General features: G+C 35.9%; 2 protein-coding genes across 3 annotated transcripts in view; one reads left to right on the top strand and one right to left on the bottom strand.

Moving 5' to 3' along the window:
• The window catches only part of LOC112053154 (rotatin), a 45589-nt gene extending 22910 nt beyond the window's left edge, over window positions 1-22679 (bottom strand). For both annotated transcript variants that reach the window (XM_052881837.1, XM_024092468.2), the window contains exons 1-22: window positions 22476-22679; window positions 22209-22396; window positions 21329-21525; window positions 20792-20890; window positions 20311-20509; window positions 19981-20118; window positions 18995-19210; window positions 18173-18342; window positions 17726-17936; window positions 16445-16903; window positions 15672-15816; window positions 14703-14852; window positions 14289-14413; window positions 13375-13595; window positions 12764-12900; window positions 12138-12350; window positions 11092-11332; window positions 10522-10694; window positions 9514-9783; window positions 7131-7351; window positions 4724-4868; window positions 3749-3879 (exon numbers count right to left, since the gene is read on the bottom strand). In XM_052881837.1, the coding sequence (XP_052737797.1) occupies window positions 3749-3879; window positions 4724-4868; window positions 7131-7351; window positions 9514-9783; window positions 10522-10694; window positions 11092-11332; window positions 12138-12350; window positions 12764-12900; window positions 13375-13595; window positions 14289-14413; window positions 14703-14852; window positions 15672-15816; window positions 16445-16903; window positions 17726-17936; window positions 18173-18342; window positions 18995-19210; window positions 19981-20118; window positions 20311-20509; window positions 20792-20890; window positions 21329-21525; window positions 22209-22396; window positions 22476-22518 (4092 nt within the window). In that variant the 5' untranslated portion in view covers window positions 22519-22679. The remainder of the gene's footprint in view (window positions 1-3748; window positions 3880-4723; window positions 4869-7130; window positions 7352-9513; window positions 9784-10521; window positions 10695-11091; window positions 11333-12137; window positions 12351-12763; window positions 12901-13374; window positions 13596-14288; window positions 14414-14702; window positions 14853-15671; window positions 15817-16444; window positions 16904-17725; window positions 17937-18172; window positions 18343-18994; window positions 19211-19980; window positions 20119-20310; window positions 20510-20791; window positions 20891-21328; window positions 21526-22208; window positions 22397-22475) is intronic.
• Window positions 22680-23599: 920 nt separating this feature from the next.
• Window positions 23600-24882, top strand: part of LOC112052365 (kinase D-interacting substrate of 220 kDa B) — a 75459-nt gene continuing 74176 nt past the window's right edge. Inside the window, exon 1 of the mRNA XM_052881524.1 lies at window positions 23600-23788. The gene's annotated coding sequence lies outside the window, so the exon portion shown is untranslated. The remainder of the gene's footprint in view (window positions 23789-24882) is intronic.

The raw sequence follows: 24882 nt of genomic DNA on the forward strand, positions 1-24882 counted from the left end.
TTAATATATTTTTATGATATACGAACTAGAGAAAATATGTACTTTACTAAAAAGTTGCAGTTTAGGCCAGAATAGATACAACTTTCACTATTTGCTTTATCGGCTTACAGCCCCTTCATACGGTCTACTTATTTAGAAACACTTTCTATGTTTAGTACTCGCGTACCAACTTTGTTTTCATTTTTTGTTTTCGATATTCCAGATCAATGAGTTATGTATATTTAAACATCTTTTTCAACATCAATAATCTTTGAAAATAAGGAGTTTTCAGTGTATATAAGTACCTCGTGTATTTTGGTCGTTGATTTATTTTCGTACCACAATATTAACCGCAGTGTAGAAGCGTTCTTATAACCATCCATTGTGTTCCGAAACAAGAATAAGTAGTAAGAAACAAATTACGCATTCCAGCACATGGGCAGTTATCGCGTTCGCAATGTTTAATCTCTTGAACAGATTGTAGAGTTATTTTAATCTCCAGCTCAATTGTAGTCATAGAGTGGACATTATTGTTTATAACAGTTGAAGCATAAATTCCAGCGAAAATAGTAATAATTAGGACCAATACGTACGCAAACTTGAAAGTTGTCGATAGACTATCTGGCTACGGATCACAAGTTCCTATTGGTACTAAGTCGGGCTATAAAATACTTGCGGACTCCCTCGACTTCGGTCGTTCTTAGACCTCTTTAATCCGGCCCTGTCGCAAAATCCGTTTTGAGCTGAAGTCTAATAACTGAACTTACTGCCCTAATTTCGTCTTTGTTCGTCAAGCGCTCAAGCGGTTTTGGATAGGTCGTGATTAGTTTTTTATTCATTTCACGCACTCAAGATTTCCTTCTCCCAAGAAATTGTCAGGAAATTAGTGGTTTACATTCCCTTGCCTTGGAGAAGGTTAAGGCTTCGACCCTGGTCATTTATGTATGTATTTATGTATGTGTGTATGTAATGTATTGAAGCAGCGTGTGTCTAAGCTTCAAATCCCCTCTTCTATAAGAAGTAGGCTGATAAGTCAAGTCAAAGTTCCTAACGCGTCTAGAGCGGAGATATATGTATAATAACGGCGAATAATGGCGATAACATACAAAAGTGATTGAAAAACAGATTATGGAATAGCCGGAAAGAGGACATTCACAAGGAAAAAAAGTTACGAGTTTAAAAACAGCTTGTAAAAACAATTACAAAGAATTACTTCATGAACAGCACTCTATAGGTACCTACAAATTACTGTTTAATTATAACCAGTTTCCTTCCAAGTACCTACTACGTCTATTTTCATTTGAAAACAATGTAAAGCAATAAATATAAATGTTATTTTAACACTTACTAGCGAAAATTTAGTTTTCATTATTCTGTCGTAAAATGTCATTAAAATGATAAATTATGAGGGATTTTCCCATAAGCAGAACTTTAAATAGAAATAATGATTTTGTGTGACGTGGTCTCCGAAACGATTAGTTAGTTAGTTACTCGCACATCGTACCTATAAGTATTTTATGATTGTTTATAATTTATAAAAGTTATTATTCTAATTTCTTGAAAAGTAAAAAATAAAAGTACGAATTCGAGGATTTTCCTGTTCTTGACTAAACATTAATCTTTGGGCAAACATTGTGAATTAGAACACGGGAACCATACTACAGATATTCCTCCAAAAACTCTTTTGCGTAAGATATAATATGCGACATAACCAAGCCATCCATACCGCAAATATATGTCATCACTGTGTGCCTTTTTCCAACTGAAGTTTGACGGTAATGTGCAGAAAACTCTTCCGGTATCTTGCAAAAATTTTAAGCTGTTAACTTGGTCTACTCTTTGACAACATCTATCCACTTTCTTCGCTGTTTTCCTGGAGCACATTATCCGGTAATATTACCTCCTAAGATCAACCTAGGAAACTCATAGAAGGATCCTCTTTGCAGATACCCAAAAATGTATGATGAAAATTTTCATGATAATCATCAAGAGGAGTCACAATTGGTTCTTTTTACTTGAGAATTTGAAAAGAAATGTTTCCAGCAAATATTTGGTATTTAATTTAACTTTATCCTCCACGCATTTCTCAGAAAGACACTTGACAGACAAGCAGATAGACAGACGAACTGACGGACAACAATCCTATTTTACGAAGCAAAAACTAATGAACTTTTTTTTCTGTTTATCAGATTGGACATAATTATTTGCCATCATTCACTGATGTGAAAGACATATATCATATTAATGTGATATATTTGTTTTATTTGTAAATATCGTTGGAAACATTTATACTGGTTGTTGTTGTTGAAACCGGAGCATCTTCATAACTTTTTGTTTTTAAATCTTTTCTCCTCCTATTATAGAAATTATATCTCCTAAACTGCTCTGATTTTCTGGGCGCGAAAACTTGCGTAGGTGTCTCTTGGATCTTCGTGACGTTATTGCTTTGATTTGTCTTTTTTACGCGGATAGATAGGATAGATAGCAACGTAGATCAAATGCTTCTATTCAAAAATTCTTTCACCAATTAAAAGCTATATCAGCGTTTAGCATAGTCTATATTTTATCCCCGTATTGGTTCCCACAGAAACGGGAATTGCGCGGGTTAATCCACGGGAAGTCTGCTAGTTTTATTATAAATTCGATCGCCAACATTCCTCAATTTTTGTTTACAAACAATATAATACATACGTTATTCGATTCACGGATACATTTTTATTACTGACGCACCCAGACCTAAATATAACTCCATCATAGCGAACCACGTAGGTGGTCCTCAATATTTGATGCACGTACCAACTGCGGTTACTATAATTTATAGATCGTTATTGCATGCCCAATTATGGTAGTGATGCTAAACGTTGTTGGTTTTAGACTTGTACTCACAATGGAATTAATAAAATGCTTTTCCTTTTTAAACAGCCAATTTGTTTTATGGTAATTGTTATTGTATTCTTATATGTACGTTTTATCTAGTTTCTCTTGTTATTATAGTTGTTATTGATCTACTTTTTTGCCGTAGTTAACAAGGACAAAAGACCATTAAGGTCAAAACTCATTGCAACGCCTCGGACACGGACCGGTTCCGTATCCCCTCGAGCCGTTCAGTATTCTTTGTTTGAAACTCCATACTTCAAAGCTCACCAATAGGATACATAACGTACACGCTTCGCCTCGGGACAAACTTACGCTCGCCGGCAGCGTCAACGTCACTTCGTGTCATCAGAGAGCTGGTGGACATTATTGGTCTCAGAAATAAGTTGAACGCTTGTCCTGTACCTTTCCTTGCTTCCCTTAACGTACAACTGACCTGAGACCTGTTTGGGGAGCCGGGGGAATTTTACTTGTTACCAAAAAATACGCCGTCACAGGTGGACGAGGCGAGGCAATACGGAGCCGAGCCGGTCCGTATCCGAGACGATACAATGAGTTTTCTCTCTTATAGTTTTACCAAGTCTGGTTTAGCTTATAGACAAAACTATAATTTTAAAAAAATATATTAATCACGGCGACAATGTGGTTTGATGAATTAAAATTGGATACATCTTACATTCCACGTTACGATGGAATTTAAATATTAATGTTATAAAGATATTTCTATTAAATAAAAAACATATCCGAGATAAAAAATGTAAACAAATTGACAAAATTATTCTTCACGACAGTTATTGACAGAGTTACTAACTACTCGCTCGCTTTCGCATGTAACTCAGTATCGGTTTACGTATTTTTAACTCATCTCGTTGAACGTAATAGTTCGTTCACTAACCTTCGTATGAGGCGATGTTCTAGCAGTAAGGCTGGTCAACAAAGAAGCCGCAGCGGCGCGCACTACGTTGGCTTCGCCCTCTTGAGAGAAGATGTCTAAGCTGTGTTGAACCAACGACTCCTTCGGAACACCTATTGAAATTTAAGACATGTCATCATCATCATAATCATTATAACAGCCGATGGTCGTCCACTGCAGGACATAGGCCTTTCTTACGGACTTCCAAACATCACAATACTGAGCTACCTGCATCCAGCAAATCCCTGCGACTCGCTTGATTTGATGTCGTCAGTCCACCTAGTGGGGGGTTGGCCAACACTGCGCTTTCTAGTGCGGGGTCGCCCTAACATAGCTCGTTCCATCACCCCCTGTGAAACTCTAAGCCTTCTTATGAAGCCCTAAGTTACCGACCAAGTCTCGGAACCATAGGTCATCACTGGCAACACGCACTGTCACGCACTGGCAAGACTCATGTATACTCTACTTATTTCATAGTGCCATTACTTTAGAATAAACCGAAATTCCCTTTAGAGTTTGTTTGTCATAAACAGAACTGATATATTTTATAATTTGTTGGACTTCTATGAATAAAACGCGAACGTGTAACGTTATAACAAAACTAACGAACAAAGTGTAAAGTGAAATAACGGCGAAACGTCGGTATATAGTAAGCGGACTGTAAGTAGAACCATGCGCAGCGCAGTAACACATAATTCATAGCAACAATTTTGACGGCCTCCGTGGCGCAGTGGTTTACAAATCCTCCGTGATTTACAAAACGGTCCATCTTAGACTGCATTATCACTTACCATCAGGTGAGATTGTAGTCAAGCGCTAGCTTGTAAAGAATAAAAAAAACACGTTGACGCCATCACAATCGCGTACGAAATTTTCAATTAACATCTTTAATGTACCGAGCAACCACGGAGCCAACTGTCATTTTGGTTTAACTTATTTGCCGGGGTCTATACTCACATTGCAACAATTGTGGCATCAGTTGAGTGTACGCTGTAAGGGCCGCCGTTACGTGCAAAGCGCTTGCACGTAGTTCCGCACCATCTTCGGTAGTGCATCTCACTAACGCACGAACTACATTGCCGTCCCACACTTCGCTCCATCTCTATTGAGAGAAACATTATTAATTACAATGTTACAATTAATAGAAGAAGGCAACGGGAAACCATTGCACTATTTTCCCTAGTCGTCAGTATGGAAAAGAAAAGTGGACCGGGATCGCGAGCCAACCTTCGCTAGTCGGAGAGGCACCTTAAGAAGAAGAAGAATTAATAGATAATAATTTATTTATTGTGCTATCATCTGCGAAAAGCCGAACCCATGCGACAACGTCACCCAGGTCCGACGAAATACTCTCTACGTACGTTTCACCCCGAAACCGGAGCATCCTCAGTCAACATCTCCAGAGGACGGAGAGCAAAGAGGAAAATAAATAAATTATTATCTATTCATGATGAACTTCCGCAAAGTAACGCCTGCTTCTATCCAATGTTATAGTTGTTATATGGACAAATAAATAAAGATTTAAGTTAACAAAAACTGTAACATCAAATGTTTAGTGTTTATAGAAACTTGCTTATTGTTTGCATTGATAGTGCACTGCAGTGGAGAAATAGATTAAGCTTTCTGAGTTTACAGAAACTGTTACATCACATAGTGATTATCATCATCATCATTATCAACCCATATTCGGCTCACTGCTGAGCTCGAGTCTCCTCTCAGAATGAGAGGGGTTAGGCCAATTGTCCACCACGCTGGCCCAATGCGGATTGGTAGACTTCACACATGCAATGAACCATGAAAATTCTGTATGCAGGTTTCCTCACGATGTTTTCCTTCACCGTTAGAGACACGTGATTTTTATTAGTGATTATAGAAACTTAAATATAGATGCATTAGTGCGGGCTACAGATCTGTTTTATAGGTTTTATGTTTTATTTATACTGATACAAATAGTGCTGTTAAAACTGCACGTTTGTATAGTCTGGCAAGTTCGTTGATAACACTCCATGATATGCGGGCGACGGGCGGAGAGGCTGCGCGGGTGTGATTGCGTGCGGGGTAGTGACATGCATCAGTTGTGAGTTTTTCTTTCATCGCTACACGCCCCCCGCCCCGCGCGCAAATTCGAGAGTGTTACGAACGAACTTGCCAAGCTATACTCAGTAGTAAACTGCAGTAAGCCAAAGAAGTCAATCAATAGCGGGTGAAACAGTTTCAACTTTCGTCCCATTTCGATCTGCCGCTATTGGTCGACAATATGTCTTCACGAAATTATATCATAGCGTATAGGGCCGGTGTTATCCTATATGACAGGGTAATAGGGAACCACGACGCTGGTAAATCCAAATGCGGGTAAACTATGGTATAAAGTTAAATATACTTAAGTTCTTATGACACACTATGTACAATACTAATGACACACGATATGAAGAGTTTTATTGTGTTTGTTTTATACCTACCAATTAACTGATATCCACGATTGCTTGCAATTATAAAATAGAAATTACTTCATTATTACAACATCGAATATTCTTTGTCACTTATGTCCCAGATTTGAATAGACAAACGACTTTGTTTTAGGTTTACAATTGCTGACTTACTGAGTAATATTTTGATTACTATAATGAACATGCTACTAAAATGGTAACAATTAGCGTTCGTTCGTCGATCTACAAGATCATTCAAAATACCCATTGAAACAACATCCATATTTTGTTTAAACTCTCGCTTTGTTTGTAGGTCAATCCTAACATCCTCCATTGCCTCGGTACTAAAATGTGTAGTTAGTAAACACCAATTTTGTTGCCTTGAATAACAAACAACCTTTAAAAGTAGACTTCCAAGCTTGTTTATGCATGTTTCTTGAATTTGAATTTTAGTAAGTACCTCTCAGTTTAGTTTTCAAGTTTCAGAGTCATGGAGACCTCTCCATAGCAATGAGATGATGACATCAGGATCTTCGAAACTACAACCTTCTTTTTGGTAATCGATAAAATCTCTGACATGAAGCAGAGAGAAACACAGCGGGCGATGAAACGTGCTCTCCTCGGAGTGTCACCATCAAAAATGAGGAGATCCGCAGGAGAACCAAAGTCATAGCTCAACGTATCGCGAAGCTGAAGTGGCAATGGGCGGGGCACATACTTCGAAGAGCCGATGGTCGTTGGGATCCCCAGGTACTGTGATGGGGACCCAGCACTAGAAAGTGCAGTGTTGGTCGACCCCCACCTGACTAACGACATCAAGTGAGTCGCAGGGATTCGCTGGATGCAGGCGCCTCAGGATCATGATGATAGGAAGTCCTTACAAAGGTCTGTGTCCTGCAGTGAACATCCATCGGCTGATATGACGATGAAGCACATACCTGCACTGGAACAGAATTTTCACGGATCTGCCTCAATAGAGCCAGCAAAGAGAGCATAGCGTCCAATCTGCAAGCTTGTCCCTTCCGCCCTGCGCCGGTCGCACATCCATTCAGCGCATACGTCATCACCTTCAAACTGTGTATGAGCGAATCCTCAGATAACTTGCAGTACCGGGAATATATCGCGTATCTAATACAGCGTATCAACTCGTTGAGATATCCTGGAAATTGTCTTCACATTACTCATACTTCATCAGAAAATGTTTTATCGATTTGTTTAAACAGAAGTTCAGTTAATGTTCTACGAAGTGCCTATTGTACGTTCAACGCGCTATAGGCACATAACAGAAAGTTACAATAGAGGAACGTGCAAGGACTCAAGAAGATTGTAATCAAGATTTACAGGTTTTATCGCTTTATTTAAACAGCTGTTCAGTTAATGTTCTACGTAGTTCCTATAGTACGTTCAACAAGCTAAAGGCACATCACAGAAAGTTAGAATAGAGGAACGTGCAAGGACACAATTAAGAATTGTGTAATCAAGATTTACAGGTTTTGAACGTTATTTTTTTTCGATAAGTTATGATAGCAATCTCACCCGACTCCAATTCAAATAACATTTTTGTACAGTTAATAATGTGGAGCAGTTTAAATCTGCCATTTCAGAGGCAAAGACTTAGGAGAAAAATCCTTTGGCGGTATGGGTTTGCCGAAAGAGTGATAAGTGAGTAACTGGGTACAGTCTAAGCTTACCAGAACAAACTCTTTAGCGAAATCCAACAAAGCAAATATTACAAAATGTGGTTTATATATATGTATTGTATAAATATGTATTATTAATTTATAAATGGAAGAGGTATATGGAATGAAGTTTAAAACCATGCATCAAAGCGGTACACCGGACACATTATAATAAATGTATAAGTTAATATCAATATGTTTAAAGAGGCTAACACAATTAGCGTGGATATGCAAGAGTTTCCGACACGGCGTGAAACAGATGGTGAGTGATTTCGCACAGATGTTGCAATAACAGCAAACGGACATCATAAAATTCATAAGTTTACATACTGTGGTAAGTGCTAAAACAAGTCCTTCTTGTAAACTTACTATATTTTTTTATATTGATTCATTTTGATACTACTAGCTGTTCCAAGCTTCAGCGTAGTGTTACTAAAACAACCACAGGGATATTTCTTGTAAAATGTGTATTCCGAGACGGAAACCTTCTTGTACGTATACATAACTAACGTCCAATTTTTTTATCGAAAAGCCTATGCTAGTGGGTTGGGTAGAACAACAGTCCAATAAAATAAAACTCCCTGCCCCTGAATAGAAGATTTTATATGTAAACCGCATGTGGATTTTATTATAAAGATTCTATCTTGATTAAGGAACCCTAATAACGAAAATTCGTTATCGTAGAAACAACGAATCCCTTACGAGTAAAACATCGTTATCAACCCATTATCGGCTCACTCCTGAGCGCGAGTCTCTTCTCAAAATGATAGGTTAGGCCAATAGTCCACCACACTGGCCCAATGCGGAATGGCAGGCTTCACACATGCAGAGAATTAAAAAAGTTCTCTGATATACAGGTTCCCTCACGATGTTCGATTGTTCCTTCATCGTTAGAGACACGTGATATATAATTTCTTAAAATGCACACAACTGAAAATTTGGAGGTGCATGCCCTGACCGGATTCGAACCCACACCCTCTGGAATCGGAGGCAGACGTTATATCCACAGGGCTATCACGGCTCTCAAAGTTCATTGCATATTTTTAAAATTTTTAAATTCAAATTCATTGGACATTTTATTACAGATTATCTTATTATCAATGACTTATTAAGGTCCGGTTTTAGCGTATACAGTCATCTTATATCTGGAATGTTTATTATTTTTATTATTTAACTGCTAAGTGATGAAATGTAAAATTTTATATTTGCAAGTCACGGTTTTCCTTGAATTACAAATATTCAAGATAAGTTTCTTTTTCCTCATATCCTGTCAAACTTTATGACCATTTTAAAATACCTTGTTATATAGCCGATAGGTTCCGGTTTGGTCCGGAGAATTAAATCTTAAACGGTAATCACTCTACTGGCAAAAAAGTGTTACGCCAAGCGATTTAGATTATCACTTACGACCCAGATCTATACTAATATTATAAAGCTGAATAGTTTGTTTGTTTGTTTTTTTTTGTACTACTGGTCCGATTTGAAAAATTATTTCAGTGTTAGATAGCGCATTTATCGAGGAAGGTTATAGCCTATATATTCCCATATTCCTACGGGAACGTGCACCACGCGGGTGAAACGGCGTGGCGTCAACTATTCATAATATATTCATATTAAGAGAGAAGAAAATGTATATTCTTACCCAAAACATGAAAATTCTTCAAGTCTATTCTCTCCAAGCAGGTAAGCAATATCTTCAACAAGCTTTCCATCTTACTGCAGCTATATTCGGCATCGTGTTCCAAAAGTAATATACATCTGACGAGCACTTTTACAATGCATATGCGTAACTGTATCAGTTCTATGTTCTCTTGAGCAGTTTGTTGCGGGTACAGACGGTCCCTACTGAGCAGAGATAGAACTGTCGCATCGTTACCGATGAAGAATAATTTTATCCATGACATTGCATTCCCTGAAAGGATTTATAAATTTAGAAACAAATTTGTTGCAATAAACCTCGGAATTAAATTCAGTGGGGCTAAGAAACGCACCACGACACATCTCAAAATGAGAAAAAGACAAATGACGACAATTAGCGGCGAAATCAAAATATCGTTTTCTCTTTCGTTGCGTTGCAAAAGAGAACGCGATATTTCAACTCCGCCGCTATTGGCCGACAATATATTTTTTATCTAAAAGAGAAATGTCGTCCACGTGTCGTGTCATGCTGTGATGGCACGTGTTTACATTAATATGTCATGTTCTGACGCATCAGGACAATGTTTTGAATCAATACAGCCGCATCTCTTGGAGAGGCGAAAAGTCAACGTCACAATACAGCTCTGCCGCGCGCGCATATTAGTCTGACGTGTCGTGATGACGTCTTATCACCTCCCTCCGCAAGCCGCCATTCTGACGCGACATTACACAACACATACGTGTAAACGTTGCCTTATAAAATGTATGATACTGATTGTTCCGTCACGTCACGACACGACACGTCAGACAAATATAATTCCGCCTTGACAGGACTCGAGGAACAATTTCACAATTGATTACCTAATATCAAGCTGATTTTTATTGAACAGTTACATCATTGTTGGACTCGCAACGATTTTTTTACAAAAACTCTCGATTGCGGCTTGTGTAACAAGCTTAACAGGGAATAAAATTTTACGAGACGAGAGAAACAAAAATAGTATACACTCACCTTCTTTTGGAACATTGTCCATGTAAGCGACAATAAATTGCAGTAAAGAAATCAACAGCGCAGTGTCTCTAGATGACGCCGGTGGAGCGACAAGGAACCTTTTAGTATGCTGCCACGGCAGACTCCCCAGATCTACGGCTTCCGTTGGTGATACTTGTATAAGATGGGTGTAGCTAATGGAGATAATATTTTGACTCATAATATTTAATAATTTTCTGTTAATATCATTTCCCTAAAGGCGCCAAGGAGTTCAGGATTAACTACACTTTGATACACACTGATAAAAGTACGTAGGTAGTATAATAAATTTACAGATACATTTCTTGTAATTTAGAGATGGTATTAACATGACAAAAATGCATTAAGCGGGATATGAAAATGGCAACAACAATTGTGATATCTCATTTTGTAGCATATTATCGTACAGAAAATCCACAAGACAAATTATGATTCAGAAAGATAAAAAAAGAAATTCGGACACTTTAAATCGTGTTGATCCTAAGATAGATCAAAAGAATGCTTGTATATTTTTGCACAATTTTCCAAAATTTAATAAAAATAACTTGTTACCTTTCCAAAAATTGCAAGGCACTGTTGACTTGCGCATGCGTAGTGGCATTCTCCAACGCAAGCAAATATTTCGAGCAAGAGTACTGAAGATGGGCGGTCCTCAATGCATCCAGCTCATTTGGCGGAGGAGGAGGCACTGGTGAAGGTCTGGACGAGCGCAGTAGCTTGGGGCCCCCACCGCATACCCACCACCAACGAATGCGAATGGCATTCCGCCATAACTCCTCGCTTAGCAGCCATTCTGTATTCAAGTTTTGGGCTACAATTAGCTGAGAATTTGAGATCTACAACGATGACTAGTATGCCAGATATTCATCATAGTACTTAAAGCCTTAAAATCAAGTGAAGAGTTGGTTTTAAGTCGTTAAAGTACGACGTAACATGCTTGTCTGTCTATGACAAGTTGTAGTTATGAGGATACTCCACGAAGTAAAGTTAGCAAAAGGCATAATCTCTAACGAATAGAAGCTGACATTCATTACATGGCAGTACATGATATATGCCTAGTTAATAATAATTGCAATATATTTGCAATTGAATATTGTCAATTCAACTTTTGAAGACGTATTGATTTGAAACAGGTCGCGAGGGTGTTTTGTACTTTAAAATTTTAGTGGCGCCACTTTTAAATAAGTTTTCTCTTTTCAACAAACATACTGTGACGTGATGGGTAGCTGTGACAGTGATTGTGCCATTATTTTGTGGCAGGAAACACCTCGGGCAGGTCCCAGGACTTGTGACATTGGGAGTAGTTTTAAGAGATCCCTTTAGAATGTATCAACACTCACCCTCCCTGCCCGATATGTTCTCCATGCCCCCATTAATCAATTTATGATAAACAATAATTACAACACAAAACGTTATTGCACAAAATCACTGACGGCGTCTACGCTGCCTCACAAACAATTGAGCTCAAGTCATCAAATACCCTCTTATTTATACTAATACTGCTAACCCCCCCTCCACAATAATATAAATAATGATAGTTAATACCACCTGTAATCGAAGAACTTGTAACATTACTAAAAAGGGTTATCAAGACATACCTACAGTCGAGTGTTCAGTATTAGGGCTTGTGGTCCAATAACTATTGACAGTAAATGGAAGCGATGTCCTGTGGATAACACTGTACGGTAACGCAGGAACTCTACGTCGGTTAGCATCCAACTCTTGTAGAGCAAACCCCGCCCAAGCTGTTAGCGACAGTACTTGAGCTGCCATTAATACTGTGTTGTCGTTTGCCGGAAACACCAAAATCACTGAAATATATTGTTTTGTTATGAACACTTATAGAATTGCAATAAAAGAACTAAAAACTTTTGTATTTTTAGCATTGTCAGAATTCATATTTATTCATATATTGTACAGAAGAGTGGGATGTACTCGTAGAACCGGACGAATAATATGGTAAAATGAAAAGTTTTAAGAATTTATAATATTTTGTAGAGGGGATAAGTAAACAACTGAACAAGAGAGGATAAGTAAACTTTTATTTGGAAGTATTAGGTATTTTGAAAGAATATCAGAACAGGAATTGTATGTAAACATTTTTAAACAAACTGGTTCAGAGGTTTCCACGATTTATGCAGAGGTGTTTTGCGCGTAATTGTATAGGTACGTACAACGATAAATAACACTTTGCGTCAAACTTTCATCAATTAAAAATACTAACCTCTCAGTAAAAGTAGAGGCAGATCATATATCTTGGCCAAAGTATGCCGGCTCAGGAAACAGACACTGTTCAACACTGACACACAACTAATCGCACATTCGGGAAATGCTAAATAGTCGTCAACCATTAGGGATAACCTAAAAAGACATATTTGTTACACTAAAAATAGTAAAAAAGACACACAGTAAAGTAAAAACATACACAAAATATAAACCCAATTTCATTTCAATCCATTCTACTTTCACTTTTGTAATATTCACAGGATATTAACTTATCAAATGAGTAGCAGACCCCCAAGGTTTCACCCCCATTCCCATGGGAATATAGGGATAAAATATAGCCTATGTTTTTGCTGATGGCTTATTGCTGGTATATTATGAGCCTATTCGTAACAAAGAAACGAAAAAGTCTTATCTCTTTATAATATTAGTTTACATAACAGATATGCACTAAATTAATGGTAACCGTCCATATTCGAGGATATGCCAGCAGTGGTCAATGGCAGCTTCCAGATTGTCTTCTGCTTTAAATATTTACGTCAATGTGATGTTTGTGAACAAAACTTAAAGTTAAATTGGTCATATATTAATTAGTAAACCTTTACAAATTACCTTAACAAACTGACAATCAAATTCAAGCCGTCGTATTGTATGAAGGTTTCGTGTAACTCCTGCTGCCTCATCATAACAGCTACTTGCTGCAGCGTACTGCGACGTAAGGACGGCTCTAAAGTGGGCTGAGAGGGCCGACTCTGCGTCACATACTCTGAAGATTCTTCGTCGAGAACCAAGTCTTGTTTGAGCACATCTAAGATCTGAGCGAGTCCTGACGTCTGAATGTAAATTTTAAAAAAAGTTTAAATTATTTAAAAACAAATAATACTTACAAACAAAAATGTAAATCTGAATACTGCAAATACCTAGGACGTTACAAATATTAGTAGTAGTAGAGGTAATATTAACAGCCGTGTTTTAGGATTTATTTATTACTAGCGGACGCCCGCGACTTCGTCCGCGTGAAACCCTACTACTACCCTACCCTACTCCCACTTTACAGCTACCTTACCCTACAGTGGATGAGCAGAGACTCAACCCTACCCCTACCATACCCTTAAGCTACTCCTACCTTAAGACAAAGACAGACAAAAATTTTACTGATTGCACTTTTGCCATCAGTATCGATCACTAACCACCCCCTGATAGTTATTTTGAAAATATATTTCATGTACAGAATTTACCTCTCTACAGATTTATTACAAGAATAGATTATTTATTGTATTAGCAACATTGCTGTATTCCGGTCTAAGGATGATCGTGTTCCACTTAATATCAGGTAAGGCTATCTGTAGCTGTAATATTGATATCTATGGCAAGTTTTCACAATATTCTGACTAGGAATCAACACTTACGCTATATTTACTATTTTTTCCCATTACAAAAGGTAGAACAGATTTACCATTTATGAAATACCGAAATCAACAAACAAACTACCTATAAGCAACGTGAAAAGATGTGGCAGTACTAACCTGGGTGTTTTTGGACGGAGAACTTGATTGGTCGATGTTGAAGTCTTGTGAATCGACGCGCCTCAGTGCATTGATTATGACGTCCGTACGCAACGAGTCTCGAGGAGGTAAATATCTAGTATCATCTGTAAATACCAAACAATTAGAATAATAAGTATATAGTTATCAACAAATATATACAGTATTTTTTTTAAATCAATAACTTATGAAATAAACTGCGATGATTGTTGGTGCGGTGCGTATTTGCTGGTAATAAATCAGTCAAAAAATCCATAGTGACGTAAGATAAAAATTTCAAATATAGATTTCTTAATATTGCAATTTGCAAACACTGGTAATATAGCACGAATATTAAAAGTCATTAACTGAATGTTACTTGATTCCAATTTTACTTAAAACATATAGTAAACTTACCCAGCAATCGGCAGAGAGAATGCACAGCATCCAACTTCACAGTAGCGCAATTCACGAACACAAGCCGTACAAGGCCTGCGATCATGTCCGATCTCGACACCCCCATACATTCGATTATGTCGGGCTCCAGAGATTTGCAGATTGCTTTGCCTAGACAAAAGGAGTACAAAATATACATTTTCATCTTTCTTGTATATCTAAATAACATTGAAACATCACTTAAGAAATCAACATGATTAGGAAAAGTGGTAGTTGATAAAATGAGTAGTGGGAATTTTTTTTCATTCACTAATTACAGAAATCCATATATTTTTTATATTTACACTACTGCCCTCTTTTTTTCCCATTCCTGTGGAACATCATCTATCATCATCACATATCTGAATAAAAGGTATAATAGGTATATTATTTGCTACATAGCTAGAACCCCTTTGACGATCAACTGAGAAGTTAGAGCGTGAAAGCTTAACAAACAAACTCAGTTTCGGTTACTTATCTTAATATATAAATGCAAAAGGTCATTACGAAATCTCGATAACCGCTTGATATACAAAGCTGAAATTTGGCAGGGAGGTAGTTTATAGTTAGTAGGTATCCACTAAGAACGGATTTTGCGACAGGACTGGATTAAAGAGGTCTAAGGGCGGACGAAATCACTGGCGTCCGCTAGCACTAAAGTAAGATTATTAATTCCAGTCAGTAAAATGACATTTCAGTGACAGTTGCACTTGTCATTTTACTGACTGGAATTAATAATCGTACTAATTGTACAAGTAAGAATATTTATTCCAGTCAGTAAAATGACATTTCAGTGACAGTTATTAATAATCGTACTATTTGTACAAATAAGATTATTATTTATTGTAGTCAGTAAAATGACATTTCAGTGACAGTTGCACCTGTCATATTACTGACTGGAATTAATAATCGTACTATAGTATCGTACTATAATACGATCTAGATATTTACCCAGCTGCGTATCATGTTCCGCAAAGACATGCAGCAGTGGCAGCACTGGCAGCAGACTAGCGAGCAGGCGCCACCAGCAACTCTCGCTCAGTACCATTCTGCCGCGAAGCAAATACAGCATTATTTCCGACGAGCTACTTTCCACCTAAAAATGATTACAACAATACTACCTCCATAGATACTATAGTAAACTACACACCTAGCAACATTTGATGCAATTCCATCAAAACCGACAAGCGATTTAACGTTCCGGTGCGATTTCGTAGAAACCGAAAGGGGTGTAGAATTTCATCCTCCTCCTAACAAGTTATCGTTTTATGACGTCACGTAAATACTTACTAATAAACCATAACGAAACGGTTTAGTGTTTTTCAAAAATTATTCAGTTTTATGTTTATTCCTTTAGTAACTTGTGATGTCACAAAATGAAGGACTGCGTTTTTGAAGTTTAAAAAAATTATAAGATACATGGTTTTTAAATGAAGTTTTCTATGAAATCCATATATGTTATTAATTGACTTCGATATATTTCGGAACCTTATTCTATGTACTACACGAAATTAATATTGTTTAAATTAAATTTTATATGAGTCACCCGCGTGGCTCTCGTTCCCGTAGGAATACGGGGATAATAGATATATAACCTTCTTCGATAAATGGGCTATAAAAACTGAAAGACTTTTCAAATCGGACCAGCAGTTAATGAGATTAGGGCGTTAAGCTAAACAAACAAACTCTTCAGCTTTTTTATATTAGTATAGATACAAACTCACCTCTCGCAGCTTCGATGACAGCCCGTGGCAACAAATTTCCGTCAAAATCCCGACATCACAAAGCAGTGTCAGACATTTCTCATTCTCCGCCTGTTCGCCCTCGTCACTCATCAGCACTGACTTCACCATATCACCGAGCATTTCATAAAACATCACCCGAACCCAATCAACACTATGCGACATTAGTATCAACGCAATACTTCGAGCTGTAGACCAATCGCAATCCGACAAATCCAAATCTTTTAATTTTTTAAGCAAAATCTTTGCTATATCGTTCAGAAAGTTTTGATTCACATTCAAATGTAACACAGGCAATGCGTGTTTGATGCAAACTAAAATATCCTTTGAAACACTATCTTTGATCTTCATGAACTGAACCGCATTGTCCATGCTGACGCATAATTTGTTCAGCTCTCTGTATTTGGTTTTGTATTCTTGGTCGACCGATGACTTTGCTTTCTGCAAGAATATTTAACTGAATTATTTAAAACAAGTGTACCAAACATGTTTTTCAACAGTGTCCAATTATTTTCTGGTGATCTTGAAAATGTGATAACAAAATAATTTGATTGGAAAATTTGAAACAGACTGGCGTTGAAAAGTTTGTCTGTTTGACAAAATCAAATAAAGATCATAGCACTCATACCAACTAGAGTTGTTTAGTATACCTTGTATAAAACTCCTTACTGCAACGCAAATTTATCGAAATCGTAACGTTATCGTCTGGCATCAGGACAAGCCATAAGCGTGGCGTCGCGCATCGCTCTCGAGTCATGAGTCGAAGACTGGTTGACGAGGCAAACCGTTGCAGTTATCCCATTCCGAATTGATATGTGTGCTAAGATCTTAAGACAGTCTCCTGAAACTACTATTTCATCATCATCCATCATCATCATATCAGCCGATGGACGTCCACTGCAAGACAGGCTTTCCTTAAGGGTCTTCCAAACATCACGATTCTGAGCCGCTTGCATCCAGCGAATCCCTGCGACTCGCTAGATATAGTCAGACCATCTAGTAGGGGGTCGACCAACACTGAGCATCTAGTGCGAGTACGCCATTGGGACCCCAACGTCCATCGATCTGCGAACTATGTGCCCCGCCTATAGTCACTTCAGCTTCGCGACACGTTAAGCTATGCCGGTGCCTATGGTTCTTCTGCGGATCTCCTCATTTCTGATTCGATCACGCAATGATACTCCTAGCATAGCTCGTTCCATCGCCCACTGTGTGACTCTGAGCCTTTTTATAAGGCCCATATTTAAACTACTATTTACCTACCATTAAAACCGTAGCTGTCCTCTTGCCCAGTGTTGGATATAGAAGTTCTACAGCTGGGTCGATCAGTGCTGCTTGTAGAGCAGTTATCAATGGAGAGGGTGGTAAGGCAGAACTTCTCGCCCAATGTAACAATGTTACTCCACAAGGAACTAAGCGCAGCCACGCAACCCTAAAGTATGCACGCTCATGTTCTTTATTAAACGATAATAACCTGTAAAAATAGAAAATGTCATAAAAATAAACAAAATAATCCAGAAAATATATATATAATCGACCCGCCGCCATGTCGACTCAAAATCGCGGTGCAATTGTAATATACTTTAGTTATAATCTCACTCGCGATATTGTAATCTGTCGTTATATTGTGAACTGAACATACTGATTACAATATTTAAGGTGTTATTTTTCGGTATATTATAAGCTTGGGTTATGTAGAAAATAACTGACCTGTATTTAGTTAGTAATTCACCCAGCGTGCGCATCACCATGCAGGCTTTGTGAGCTATGTCCCTGTGTACTTGAGAAGTGTGCTCTGAAGACCAAAACTTTTCACTGACACAGTTCAGCAATAATTCAATCAAATTCTCTATTAAGCACAAACTTACATTCAATTCGTTCTGGAAATAATAATAATAATAATAATAATAGTTATGATCTTTATTTCAGATATTAATACGTAAAATAATAATAATCTGTAATTTTTATAATTTCTAATTAACAGGCGGAAACCGAATCCATTACCTATCAGTTTTAAATCTGGCCTACTTGACAATTAATCTATTAAAGATACCAGTGGCGAAGGATGGAATTTTGATGAAGGTAGATCCCAAAGAGAAAGAAATTCATATAGCGTGATACAAAGTCTGGTTTCTCATATATCTAGATACAGTACAACAATGAATATGCATGGATTTTTAAAACTAAGCCGGCGAGAATCGGATTGCATGAACTCTTCGCCGCTGATAGACACTTAACTAACTTATTTAAAAGAAATTATAATCTGCTTAAAATAAATTGTAACTTGTTCAAAAGAAAATGTAAGTTGATTAATTTTTTTTTTTAAAAGAATATTTGCCATATCTTTTTTAAATATGACCATTCCCCTCCAACTAATCGGGAAAGGCTGTATTAGGAGTGGGTACGACAATATACCAACGGGGCGATCTTACTATTGAGCAATTGAGCCAATCTAAATAGTAACATGTTCAAAAAAATTGTGAACTAAAACCTACTAAAACAAACAAATTTTATTTTATTTTTTTTAAATACCATATCCATAACTTCGTTATCTTCTAGTGTCTCCAAGACAGTGTGTCGGATCATAATAGCGAGCACAGTATGCAGCGCATCCAATGCGTATATAGGAGCGGGCATTTGTCGTAAGGCTATAAGAGCGTCGTCAGCTGGTAGAACTCTACTCTCGCCAGCAATGTGCTCTAGCTCCATGTTAACATTGTCTATTGATCCTGTCTGCTCAACTGATTGCTGGAAATAATATAAATCGTCTCATCATCATCAGAATCATTTTCTCAATTCATTAATTATTGTAAGGGCATCCAATGTGTGTTTGTCCATATTGAAGGTACTAAGGTCCCAATAATGACCAGCCAGCTGGCTTATTCACTATTTTGGTCTTTATTATCAACAAAGTGTCATCTACATACTATATGATATCCACTGTAAGCACTGGATGACAATTTGTAATTTGTATCATAGTATGTGGATGACATTTTGTCAATTGCTTTGTTTTTTTTTTTATTTTGATGGGTTGATAATAAAGACCAAAATAGAAAACAGGCCAGCTGGTTTTGCAGATTGGTTGGATTGCTGAGCTAGACTATTTACACTGCCGGCTGCTGCCCGAAACTGGCTTGTGCTGTGCCAAATAATAATATAGCCTATTGAAATGGATTTGTCGCCAGAGCCTCGTCAATCTGCAGGATATACCATGTGTAGATTAGAGTTGGTGAGGATCCTAACGTAATTTTAGTGGCGTTGGTCGCGCCTTGAAAATTAGTAATGCACTAATAAAATTTCCTCATTCAATATAATCAGATCAGATTGTTTTTTTTATTTTTTCAATATAAAATATATAATTTTCTTCTACATTTCTTAAATTCTTAGTGTAACCTAACTTTGGTTTGTGTGACATAAACTCGATTAAACTTGTTCTCATAATTGTAATTGTAATTGTTCTCATTAGTAATTTGAGGTGTTATTTGTTACTGGTTTTAGTGTTTAAATTATTCATTTACCTTGTTTGACTGAGAAATTAGGTCCAAAGACAATAATTTTAATAATCTGGTTTGCAATGTGTGTGTGATGCTCAAAATAACATTCAAGGCCTCTACTGGATGCCCCCTACATTGTCCATCAGCTATAGCTAATAGTATCTGCAACAAAGTGAAATAATCGCTACAATTGAGTCTAAAACGCTCTGAACTGTGATACACAGTAATAATTAATTTCCAAATATTTCTTATAAAAACTTGTGAAAATAGGCAATTTTCATAAGTTGGTATAAGAAATATCTGGAAACATTAATGCTATGAAGATTCTATATATGGGAAGGAACAAATCTTTACCTTAATAATAGTTGGTCTATTTAAAAATATCTCAGTTGGAAAATCGCGTAAAACAACATCTCTGATGAACCTGCAGCAGCGTCGAGTTGATTTCAAAACTTTTAGTGAATCTTCAATCAAAATCAATGTTTTCAAATCAGAAGAGCAGAGGTTAACCCAAGGAAAGAGCAGTACATTTATTCCATTTCCACTGTGGGGGCTTAAAATAAAAATACATTATAATTTTTTTCTTTCATCTGCACATAATTGACTAGAATTGCAATAATAGACGTCTACGACTTCGTCTGCATAGATTTCAGATAAAAACTAGCCTATGTCTACAATCTATCTCCATTCCAAATTTGAGCTAAACTCATATAGTAGTTTTTGAGTAAAACAGTAAGAGACATCTATAATTAAACAGCAAATGGATTCATCGCTTATGATAACCTAAATAAAGTTAATATGATTAAACTACTTGTACCAGAATAAAAATACATACCTTTTTATTTTTATATCTTCGTTATAAATTGAACTTTCTTTGGATGATCCTTTATTTAGTCCTAGATTATAATACCCACTTGATCCATTGCTATCTGAACTGGAAAATATTTATTTATTTAAGAGGATTTATGATGACAATGGAATAGATTTTCTTAATAATGTTAGCTTGCCATTACTTTTTAACAGTTAGGCTGATTTTTGTTTAACTTAGTTTTATAATATAGGTTTTAAATAAAGGTTAATATGGTGATACAGATAAATACAGTGGCCACACTTATAACAGGTTTAACCCAAGGTTGCCTGGAAGAAATTGCTACATAGCAATAAGCTTGCCTTTTGTATCCTACTTCTGTGCTATACTTTTTTCTGTCTTGTTATTTGTTTTTTATTATGTTGAGGTGTACAAATGAAGTATAAATAAATAAATAACACCCCTCTTTTTGGGCATAAATTACAGATTCAATAACTAAATCTAAATTAGTCGTAATCTAATTTAGCAGTAACAGAAAGCTTAAGTTATTAATACCATACTAACCTTCTATGTGAATTCAAATTCAGAGGAGGAACTCCTAAATTGACTTCAGAATCAATTGTATGTAAAAAGCGGAGTGTTTCAATAAGATCATCAAACACTTCAGTAGCATCAATACTTATTTTTGGTCTTATTTTATTTAGGGTCAACAAAATTTTTTCAGTACCAATTTCCTTAGCAATATAAGTACCAGCTTTAGTCTGTAAGGTTAACCATAAATAAAAATAAATTGACATGAATGCTTCAATCATTGGCATGGTAATGCAAGAGTCCCAAAAACTTTGTTTTTGTAATGTATTTGACAAAACCTATGATGACACCAAAACACATGATATTGAGTTAATTTTTGCATTGAAGTTTAATTAAATAAAACTATTTAACTAATCAGTTTCAAAATAATGAAAACTTAGAAAATAATGGTTCTCTGGGCTCTGTTGCTATTTATTCACCCAGCATGCAATAGCTACTTATTGTTATAATATAAAATAACAGCATATTGTTATGTATGGTATATGTCAACTGTTGGATACTTGTATGGACTTCTAAGCACTGGCCATGAGCCACTAGCAATTAATTAATGATGTATTCATTATAGCTAGTGTACTGTAGGATGGTGCAGGTGACAGTTAATTTTAATCTTGAAAGTTTTCTGCAATTCACAATAATATGTATTATGAACGTCATAAAGCTATTGTCACCCACACCATGCAGTAGCAACAAGAGTGTAATTATTTTTTTTTAAAAAAGTATTTGCTATAGCTTATAAATATGATAAATACTCCCATTCCCCTCCAACTAGTCGAGAAAGACCATTAGGAGTGGGTAAAACTGCCAACCAGCAGGCATTGATCAAAACACCAACCCTTGGTGTGGAAAACTTTACCTTTAGAGTATTCAGCAATAATTCTAAAGCTTCTCTTTGGTATGTAGGCTTTTGGACATTGAACCAAGCTAACAGTGCTTCTAGGAGTTCTCGAGTTCCCGCCAATTCGTCCTCCAGTCCCCAGCCCAGCTGCAGTTTGTTCAGCAACAACTGTAGCGAACGTTCGCGTATTTCTCTCATTGGATGATCTTAAATACAAATGTAATTTTTATTTTTAATTTAATTCCCACAAGTAAATCAGGGAAATATTTATATTAAAGAACTTACTGAGTTTTTTTATATAGGCCGATGATACTTCAACAAAATTCATTTTTATATTGTTTCCACAATTATATAATAATCATTTCATAGCAATTAGCTTAACTATTTATATTCTTTTGTCCTGTAATGTAATAAATTAACATGAAACAAAACTAAAAACTTTTTACTAAAGTCGAAATTCGAAAACAGTAAAAAATAACAACAAAATATAATCTGTCAAAATGAAATGAAATGTCAAAACAAAATAACTTTTTTTACGATTTAACAATTTGTAATTGAACTCTAGGTCTTTCGCGTTCAAAATAAAATGAATTGGGATATTTTTTAACACCATATTTTTTTCTTCATTTGTGATAATTTTATGATTCTACACAGGTTAAAGAATAATAGGAATATAGTGCGCACGGAACATGACGGTGTCGTAGCCGCGCCAAATACAAAATTCAAAAACGAATACATTCTCGAGTCAGTACGATACGAAGCGTCGCATTTGTAATTTTCATTACTATTCAAGAAAAATGGCGTGTTAAGTTTTTAAATATATTAAAACTGTTCACAAAAACTAAGAAATATGATGGAGTAATTTTTATTGGTAATTATTAATCATTATTTTAATTTACGTATCTAATTGTTGTTAGTATTAAATTTTGAAATACAAATTATGAAAAAAGTTTATATGCGATTTCAAGGAGACGCTTAACTTTTTTTATAGGTTTCACCGGCTTCACCACGCAACTTGTAAAGACTCATTATGGATTATCTTTATTCTGTGTGATTCCAACAATAATTCATTTGTTTTGGTAACTTTTCCTCATTGCTATGCCCCTTGCCCATGATACAATAATATTATTATCATTGTCAAACTTAGACCATAATGTCTAATATCATACCCAAATTAACGAACAAAATTTTAACCAACGAACACGGTTACAACTATGAAATATCTATTGTAAGTCAGTTTTTTTTATTAGCATTAGATCCTTGATCATAAAATACATAAACACATTAAACATCCTACAGAACGTGTAGGGAGGCAGGTCCTTATGTATTTAGTCTGAGGTGTCAAATGATTATTGTCAATTGACAATTCTATTGTCATTGTCAAATCATCAAATGTCAAGACAACTGACAATTCTAAATTTTGTAGGTGAATTTCTACTTGTTTGAGCTTTGAGATTTGATTTCGATGAATATTTTGATTTTTTATTATTTAAAGAATAGTGAATAATTATTGTGTTATATTTTTGTAATAAATGTGATATTCAAAGTGTCGTGTAGAGACTGATGCTGTTAGCACACAGGAATCGATTTGGATACACGTAAGTTAAATTTTAAGAGTTAATCCTTTGTATATTGTTTTATTATGTTTGCAGAGACCGATAAAATAGCTTATAAGTTTTTAATTGTACCTTGGTAATGTGTGTTTTGTTGATTACTCTCAGTAAATCTTAACGTAATATTCGTTATTTTTAACAAGTTGCTTATGAAAAGAGGCACCTCGGAGAGATAACGCCGCGACTATTGCGATTTATATGAATTTGTTTTCTAATATTATGATAAATTAATAATTTAGTGATGTGTTCCTTTGAATCAGCCAAATATTTAACACAATGCAAGGTTAGTATCTCAACATTATTGTTGTTCTTAATTTTACTTAAAAACTAAATAAAAAATCTTCTTCTGGGTGTGGGTAAAACAATGTTGCATCTACCGATTTTAGGATTATTATACTTGTTTAATTAAATTAAAGTGTCTGTCTGTGGTATTAAAATAATTGTGTGTTCTCAAATGCTTATAGTTATTTATACAGTAAAAAACTTAGAACTTTTTGAAACTGCCTATCTGTTTGGTTGGGAATAAAGTTTCATAACAGAACTCTGGAATGCCTAAAACAATTTTAATGTGACTTACACTGAAATTTAAAGGACATGATTGAGTAACACAATATAGGCTACTTTTAAACCTAGAAAAGTCTGTGATTCCAGTGAAATTGTGAAAATCTGAATTTCAAACAAATTTATGAGCTTGTTAATAATAACTATCTCATTGGTTGTTGGTTAGCCTGCTTGGCTAAGGATCTTGAGATCCTGGGTTGAGCTATGAAATATTTAGTTATTCTGACTCTAAGAAGTACATTATGTTGATATGTATTAGTATAATCTCCTTCTACTACATAAATATAATAATATCTTTTTATATTAAGTAATGTGTGAATGTTTCATACTTTTTGTGGTTTTGATGAAACTTTACTAAATTTTCTTCTATAAATAAGAATTATAAGAAACTAACAGATGCCCACAACTTCATCTACCCTTAGACCTCTTTAAACTAACTCTGTGTCTAAATCTATTCATAGTTCATATATCAAGCAACACAATGTTTTTTTTTTAAGAAATAGAATGAGAATAAGAAT

Source organism: Bicyclus anynana, chromosome 5, assembly GCF_947172395.1.
Source record: "Bicyclus anynana chromosome 5, ilBicAnyn1.1, whole genome shotgun sequence".
NCBI lineage: Eukaryota > Metazoa > Arthropoda > Insecta > Lepidoptera > Nymphalidae > Bicyclus > Bicyclus anynana.